This window comes from Manis pentadactyla, chromosome 1 (assembly GCF_030020395.1).
Source record: "Manis pentadactyla isolate mManPen7 chromosome 1, mManPen7.hap1, whole genome shotgun sequence".
Classification (NCBI taxonomy): Eukaryota; Metazoa; Chordata; class Mammalia; order Pholidota; family Manidae; genus Manis; species Manis pentadactyla.
The window spans coordinates 83770870-83779884 of record NC_080019.1 but is presented as its reverse complement, the minus strand read 5'-3'; the positions used below and the strand labels follow the sequence as shown (position 1 = coordinate 83779884).

The 9015-nt window shown below is 38.0% G+C and overlaps 1 protein-coding gene across 1 annotated transcript in view; it reads left to right on the top strand.

The window, feature by feature from the left end:
- The first annotated feature begins 631 nt into the window (after positions 1-631).
- IGSF10 (immunoglobulin superfamily member 10) overlaps positions 632-9015 on the top strand; it is a 25353-nt gene continuing 16969 nt past the window's right edge. The window contains exons 1-4 of the mRNA XM_057499131.1: positions 632-733; positions 2853-3044; positions 4382-4511; positions 8536-8926. Coding sequence (XP_057355114.1) covers positions 2854-3044; positions 4382-4511; positions 8536-8926 — 712 coding nt within the window. The 5' untranslated portion in view covers positions 632-733; position 2853. The remainder of the gene's footprint in view (positions 734-2852; positions 3045-4381; positions 4512-8535; positions 8927-9015) is intronic.

The window sequence follows — 9015 nt, the reverse complement described above, 5'->3', positions numbered from 1 at the left end:
CTATGTTTCTGGCCCCTAAGGACCACAGCCCTAAAAATTCTAAATGAAAGCTCAAATGCAGTGTAAAATAGAAAGAGTGAAACAAGGTCATTTTAGTTATATTATTTATGAGTCAAAATATTGGGAGGCCTATCTACAATTGCAGGAACTGGTAAACAAGGTTTGAGCTGCTAGGGGCGATTCTAGAGGCTATTTTCATGGATGGTGGGGGTGGAGGTGAGTGGGGAACCACAACCCAAACAAATCATAACATTTAAATGCAGTTTTCTGAGAATCGCGTTCTCCAGTTGGGCCAAACAGAAAATTCAAACTGAAGGTGTCACAGGTGCTCATCACTAATTCTCAACCTTCAAACACAAGTTTGGGAAGCCCCAGAACCAAGGAAGCCGGCTTTGAATACAGCAAACCCGTAAACCAAAAAGGCACATCTGCCAACAGGTCACGGTGGCATGAACTTACCGGCGCTGAAACTGCCCTGCCCACCAGCTCGGACAAGCCTGGAGAAATCTGGGGAATTAGAAATCAAGCAGGAAATGAGACCGCAGACAAAGAAGAACTTGGTGGTCGTTTATTTTCCGTGCTGCGTGGAGCCCCTGCGGAGTCCCGACACAAGTCATCGTCACCCCGCCCCGCCCCGCCTCCCCTCCCTCGGCTCCGGACGGTCCCCAGACGCGGACCGCCGAGCTCTGGACACCGACGGGGGCCCGAGACCATCGGTCACCTGAGCAAAGAGGTGAGCGGCCGCGCGGAGGGGAGCAGCCGGGGGCCGGGCGTGGGAAGGCAGCCGTCCCGCCGCAGGAGCGGGCAGCAGGCAGGGTAGGGGCGGAGGGCTGAGTGCGGAAGGACGCCCAGGAGAGCGCGGAGGGCAGCAAGCAGGAGCGCCCCCTCTTCAGTGACTGACGCCGGAGACCCTAACTGTGGGGCACCTATGACAGATTTTTCCAAAAAGGCAAATTGAAATTTAACTCCTGGGACCTGGGGGCAAAATGGGGTGATATTAATAGTTATATTTAAATGACACCTTTAAGAGGAATTAAAGCACACTGTTGAGGGAGGAAAAGGAACTTTTAAAACCCCACTTTGCCTTTGTTTCTGTAATAAGAAATTATAATAAAGGAACACTTCTTATGGATTAATGTGGGCACGGTTATAATACCCTGAAGTAGTGGAAGCGCCTCTGGGTCTCTGTCCAGAGTAGTAATTCTCAACTACAAGCCAAAAAGACTAAGCTATTTGCTTACTTTGGGAGCAGAGAAATTTTTTTTCATTCAGGCTTGAATACAATTTTTCATTTCCTGGGAATATTCTGTGTCTTTATATCAGGAGAGGATTCAGGACCAGGGAAGAAGAGCTTAGGTATTGTCAATTTCTAGTTATTTCATTATGTACACTTTAGGGGTTAAGTTTGTGGGAATCCATTATCCACATGTTCTTTTAGACTTCAGATTTTTTCTTAAATGACTCTTATGTGGGCATACCCAGAACTTTATAGCTAAACAAGAGAATTACCTTCATCCTACTGTTCCTTTCTTTGCTTACATAATAGTAAGAAGGTGGAAATGCTGTTTCCAATAATACAATGTTTGTTTAAAATTTTGAAACCAGATGTTACAATGAAAAACGTGGTCATGGGATTAGTCCTATATTAATTTTAATCTGTTCTAAATGCTAACAATAATTCCATTATCTTTATATTTATATGGCGATTCAAGCAATTCCGTATCTATGTTATTTTTTGTAATTTATGGCTAGAGGACGATTGCTGGTAGAATCCAAAAGAAACTATTCTATTCCAAAGAACATTTGGATTTATAAATTATGAAGGTCACTCTTCTTAGAAAGCATAATGAAGATTTTATTGCAACCTTTGTTATGCTCTGAATCTCAGGAAAAAATTAGGTTTCCCTGGGCTTGCTCCACATGTGGGTAACATCAGTTTTCCAACAAACAAAGCATATTTCTTTCCTGTTAATGCTCATCAATGCCACGGGGGTGGCAGATGTGGGGAGAAAGGAGCAAAGAAAGAGGCTAAGCAGAGCAAAAGCAGAGAGCCACATATGTCAGCAAGGGTCAGTGTGGCCCACTACAGTGCAGGTACAAGGCTCAAGCCCTCTCAGCAAGTTACTGTTGCTTATGGTCATCATTTGTATGTAATGTGTTTTTTTTTGGCAAGAGTTTGACATGTTAGAGATTTATTCAGCTTTCCAGTGGATTATTACAGCTCTTAAAAAATGCTTTTGAACAAGGCTTAATAAAGTGAAAAGTACATATATATACATTTAACAATAAAATGTATTATAAAATTTAGTTTGATTATATACATATTATTCAGAAATATACATACTATCTAAAAGACTGGAGGAATACAGCAAAATATTGATTATATATGGGTGGTAGGAATATGAGTAATTTTCTTCCACTTTTTTATAGCTGCCAAATTTTCTATGATGCACATTTTTAGTTTTATAATCAGTTTTTTAAAAGTTAGTCTAAAAGAACTAATATATAAACAGAAAACTGAGCTGTATGTTTTCCAGTTGTCATAATATCTTCATTATAGTCTTCATTTTCTCTCCTTAAAGAATTCCTGAGTAATTGGGATTGCTGCTTTTCACTAAGAAGGGAGAAGCTGTGAAGGAGTTTTCACAACAATAAATAGCCTGCATTAGCACAAATCTCCAGCACAAACTAGGCTTTTTAAAAAGTAAATTTTACCACAAAAGTTGTGAATGAAATTGTCCACCTAGTGACCTTTCAGGAAGGTCTCCCAGACTGCCAGAATAACTGTGTATGGTCAAACTGGAACTCTGTTCAAACTATGTCTATAATTTCAAGGTGTGATGTTTTTTCAGGATGAAGGTAACGGACAGAGAAATCACTTGCTGGCTGTTTTTCACTGTGATCTGCCTGGTGGCCTCCCCTGGGGGCAGGGCCTGTCCTCGCCGCTGTGCCTGTTATGTGCCCACAGAGGTACACTGCACGTTTCGGTACCTGACCTCCATCCCAGACAACATCCCCCGTGATGTGGAGCGTATCAATTTAGGGTACGTGGGGGCCCTTGTGTTGTCCGCTTCTCAAAGAGGGATGGATCACACTGGTGACTTGTCTCCCAAACACTTGTGACTTTGAGAGATTAACCACAGTTGTTTTAACAATATTTTTCTTCTGAAATGAGTGCACGAGGACCTTAGTTTGTTAGAGGCAATAAAAAAAATTTCCTGGTAAGATTTTACTAGGAGGCAGTTTTTCTGGAATCTAGAGTCACTCTTGGTAGGTTGAAAGTCCCATGAATTTTGAAAAGCTTCATTCTGGCTACATTTTAGCTGAAAAATAATATAGCTCCTGTTAAGAATCAGGGTTATGATATATTTGAGATAACAGGACAAATGGAAGTGTCCTCCCATATATAAAAGATATGTATAAAAAGTTAGCTAGATCCTTTTTTATGCCCTTGGACTTTCCCCGTACAAAGTGACTTACTTAAAATGCTTTTTAAAATGCATATCTAATTAAATCTAACAAAAGGTGATTATATTTTAAAGGTTCATGAAAACTGTACATGGGCACATGTAGTCAGACATCACTTATTTGATATTAATGAGCACCTATTAGGTGCCAAACACAATGAGTGGTACCAGGGATAGAGTGATGAAAAGATGTATTATTCAATTCTCTAAGATAGAGTTAAAAGAAAGATGACAGTCAGTACAATTTAATAAGAACCATAAGAGAGCATAAACACTGCCTTGGGAAAGATCACTAGTAATAATAAGCACATTAACTGTGTGCTTATTAAGTCCTGGCATTGAGCTAAGCACTTGTCATGTATTCCATTTAATCCTCATAACCCCTTTGGAGTAAGTTCTATTATTGCATCTATTTATAGATGGGGAAACTCAGGCACAGAAAGATTACTGATTTTACCAGTGTGTCAACACTACCAAGCACCTGAGTTCAGAATCATGGCCAAACCATTTGGCTTCAGAGCCCAGGGTTCCTAACCACAGGGATGAATTCCACTTGGGAGAGTAAGGGGACATGTCATGAAATAATGGGTCTTAACAGTGCTCACAAATAGGGCTGTAATCAAGGGTGTTCCAACCCAAAGAAACAGCATATCCCTACAGCTTTGAAAATGAGAAGGAATATGGCATGTTCTGAGAATGTGGATGGTAATGTTAACTAAGACTGCAAGGGCTAGGTAGACGGTAAACCTCTGTGGCATCTGATGAATTCTAATGATATTTCAAGCATTTGTGTATCCTTCACCACAAGTTAAAGAACAGGAGACTTTGGGCTTGGTATGTGCTTGTGTGTGTGTTTGCTTTGACATTTGAACTTTAGTTGACAGTCTTGGCTTATGCTGGGTATTTTATTTCAGGTACAACAGCTTGGCTAGACTGACAGAAATGGATTTTTCTGGCCTCAACAAATTGGAGTTACTAATGCTGCACAGCAATGGCATTCACACAATTCCTGCTAAGACCTTCTCAAATCTGCAGGCCTTGCAGGTAAGACTGGTGAGGGTAAGTGGTAGTTTCAAGAAGCGAGAAGTACTTCCAAATGCTGGCTATTCATGGAGAGTCCAGAAATCAAAATTCTGTAAATTAGAAGTAGACATCAAGGAGGATATGAAAGAATGGATTTCTTATTAAATGCAATAGTATGTGAAAATTAGAATAAGAAAATTTTGAGGCAAGTTTTCTGAGACCTCAGGCTAACAGATAAAGAAAAGTCAATACACCAGGATTACTAAACCTTTAACATTTAATCTTGAAAGGGAATTTCCAGTCATGCTCATTGGGGAATTGAATGGGGTTCCTAAAATTAATTGCTGTCTTAGACAGAAGTTAGATTTCCATTACATCAGCATAATTTTCTTCATTTCACTTTGCTTATTTATACCTTATTTATTTATAATTGTCTTCAAATCTTTTAAAGTTATGGAGCCATCCAAGAATGCATCAAATGTTGGAAAAATTATCATTCCAGTAGGTAATAAAGTAATGGTAAAAACAAATCAAGGGATAAGAATAAGAGGAATACAGGGAAATTTATACATAAAGATCAGGATGTCTGCTATAGGTAGAACTTAAAGCTTTTGAGAAACTGACTCACAATTTGTGAAGTCTACTAAATTTCTAAAGAAATAAAAAATTGTTCAGGAAAAGCACAACATTATCTGATTTTTTTTAAATTAAATTTTTAAGTGAAATGTAGTTTATATGTAATACTAGCTTCTGGTCTTCAACACAGTGCTTCAATTTTTATATATATTAGGAATTGGTGAGGATAAATCTAGTTACCATGCAAATTTGTTACAATATTGTTAACTATATTCCCTATGCTGTGCATTACATCCCCTTGAGGTTTTTTACAACTGAAAGTTTATATCTTTTATTCTCTTTCCCCTATTTTTCCCATTCCCCCAGACCCTCCCCTCCGGCAACTACCAGATTGCTCCCTCTATCTATAAGTCTGTTTTGTTATGTTTTGTTTTTTAGATTCCGCATAAGTGAAATCATATAATATTTGTCTTCCTTTGACTTATTTCACTTAGAATAGTACCTAAGTACCCTCTAGGGCCATCAATGTTGTTACAAATTGCAAGATTTCATTCTTTTATGGCTAATATTCCATTATACATATGTGTGTGTGCATGTATGTTTGTAAAATTAGTGATATTAGTGATATTGAGCATCTTTTCATCTGTCTATTGGTCATCTATATGTCTTCTTCAGAGGAATGTCTGATCAAGTCCTCTGCCCATTTTTTAATTGGATTATTTGTTTTTTTGATTGAGTTGTATGAACCCTTTACAGCTTTGGATATTAACCCCTTATCAGTTATATCATTTGCAAATATCTTCTCCTATTCAGTAGCTTGCCTTTTCATTTCCTTGATGGTTTTCTTCAATGTGCAAAAGCTTTTTAGCTTGATGTAGTCCCATTTGTTTATTTTTGCTTTTGTTGCTCTTGCCTGAAGAGACAGTTAAAAAAAAATTAAGACCAATTTCAAAGAGCTTAATAAGTTTTCTTCTAGGAGTTGAATGGTTTCTGGTCTTAACATTTTAGTCTTTAATGCATTTTGAGTTTGTTTTTGTATATGGTGTAAGAAAATAGTCCAGTTTAATTATTTTGCATGTAGTTGTCCAGTTTCCCCACCACCATTTATTGAAGAGACTATGTTTTCCCCATTGTATAGTCTTGCCTCCTTTGTTGTATTTATTTGGATATATAGCCTTTTCTTTTCTGCTTAAAAAAGTTCCTTTAACATTTCTTGTAAGGCTAGTTTGGTGTTGAGAACTCTTTTAGCTTTTCATTGTCTTGGAAACTCCTTATCTTTTCTTCCATTCTGAGTAATAAACTTGCGGGGTAGAGTATTCTTGGTTTTCAGGTTTTTCCTTTCAGCACTTTGAATATATCCTGCCACTCCCTGCTGGCCTATAAAATTTCTGCTGAAAGTAAGTTGATAGTCTCCTGCCAGCACTGGGCCAGCAAAGGAGAAGGGAAGTGGGAAAAAATGATGCCCATCAGTGCTTTGGTCCCTGGAGAACATTCTAACAGATCCCTGCTCCTCTGGAACACGTCCTCAAAGTTGTCAGTGAATCCCCTTCATGTGTAATGCAGGCACTTTCAAACTGCTGTCACTGCCCTGGGACTCAGGGCAAGTGAGGTTGTGTGTGTGCTCTTAGAAGTAGAGTCCTAACTTCTTACTGCTTTCCAGCTCTCCTGGGTATAAGCCCTGCTGGTTTACAAAGCCAAATGTTATGGGGGTGCAGGCCCATCATGTCTTCCTGGTACAGGTTCCCTGGGCTGGGGAGCCCAATATGGGTTTCAGAACTCTTGTTCCTCAGTGGGGTCCTCAATTGTTGTGATACCCCTCTTGTTTGTGGGTCACCATTCTGGGGGGTCCTGACTAGACTGTAACTCCATGCTTCCTGTCCATCTTGATGTGGTCGTTTCTTCATATCCTTAGTTGTGTAAAAATCTTTTCTGCTTGTCTATAGTTTGCTCTCAAAGATAGTTGTTCTACATGCACTTGAAATTCTGGTTTGTCCACGGAAGGCTCAGGATGTCTCTACTCTACCATCTTGATCCACAAGCCACAACTTCTATCCCAAAATTCTCACAAAAAAGATACATTATAATAAAATAGGTCAGTAATATCTTTATAAAAGATAAAATGCCAGTGTTCACAAAGCCTTTTGACATAATATCAGGGCTGTGTTAAACAATGAAATTCAGTCTAGTTATGCACTTCTGTTGCTTTGGCTGCATCAGGCTTTCTTTGGAATATATGTCTTCAGAGAATGCAATTGTCCGTAACACATTTATTCTGCTAACCAGCTTATCAATAGATATTGAGGAGCTCTGAGCTCTGAGTTTAAGAGTGTACTCTCAGGGAATATTTTCTATGTTGCATATTTAAGCCTAACCAGAAACATAGGAGAAATCATTGTTTTCACTACCATTTCTTTTTCTTTTGGGAGAAAGAGTATAAGTAAAGAAGGTATTGGAGAATACCCACGTACTGTGGAAATGCTCAAAAAATTATTTTAATTTCAATTAAATTCAAAATCATGTGACTCAAATAGCCAAAAAGTAGAAACATCCCAAATGTCTATCAGCTGATAAGTGGATAAACAAAATACGTTACATGGAATACTCTTTGGCAATAAAGGGCTGACACATGCTACAACAGGGATGGGTCTGGAAAATATTAGGCAAATTACAAAAAGCCAGACATAAAAGACCACATCCTATATGACTCCACTTGTATTAAATGTCCAGAATAGGAAAATCCATAGAAACAAAGTAAATTAGTGGTTTTCTAGGGGCAGGAGGAACAGGGAAATGACTGCCAGAGGATATCGGTTTTGATTTTATGGCAATGAAAATTTTCTAAAATTAATACAGGTGGTTGCACAACTCTGTTAAATACTACTTAATTGCATATGTTAGACAAGTGACTTTTATGGCATGTTAATTGTACCTCAATAAAGCTATTAAAAATGTGAGAGGTAACTTAAAATCACTATTTTTTATTAAAGATTTAGTATCAAGATACTTTTTATTATGGAAATTTTCAACCATACACAAAAGCAATAATGAAACCCAATATATCTTCAATAGTTAACAGATGTTGTTTCACCTGCACCCTACCAACTACTTTTCTTCTTCACTGCATTGTTTTGAAACAAATTCATGACATCATAATGTTCCATTTTTAAGCACCTCAGTATATCTGTGTCTCTCTATCTATAGAGAGGGATATATTAAGGTTAAGGAATCTTTAAAAAAAACAATATCATTTGTATCTTAAATTTTTAGCAATAATTTCTTATCATATATTCCAAATTATTCTAATTTTCCCTGATATTCTTGTATTTAATTTGTAGCTAACACACTTGAATTAGGATCCAGACAAGGTACACACACTGTATTTGATTAATCTCAACATATTTTCTATTATTGATAAGCTTTTCCTTTTTGTGACAACCCGCTTGACAAACTATGTTCTTTTTATTCTTAGGTCTTAAAAATGAGCTATAATAAAGTCCGAAAACTTCAGAAAGATACTTTTTATGGTCTCAGGAGCTTGACACGGTTGCATCTGGACCACAACAGTATTGAGTTTATAAACCCAGAGGTTTTCAATGGACTTACCTTTCTCCGATTGGTGCACTTGGAAGGAAATCAGCTCACTAAACTCCATCCAGATACATTTGTGTCTTTGCGATACCTCCAGATATTTAAAACATCCTTCGTTAAGTATCTATACTTGTCTGATAACTTCCTGAGCTCCCTTCCTCAAGAGATGATCTCCTATATGCCTTATCTGGAAAGTCTTTATCTTCATGGAAACCCCTGGACCTGTGATTGCCACTTAAAATGGTTGTCTGACTGGATACAGGAGAAGCCAGGTATCTACGCCGTTTACTTCTTTGTCCTAAATAAGTAGAGGAAACCTGCCTGAAGGTGTTATATCAGTCAGTGGGGAGGCAAAGATAAT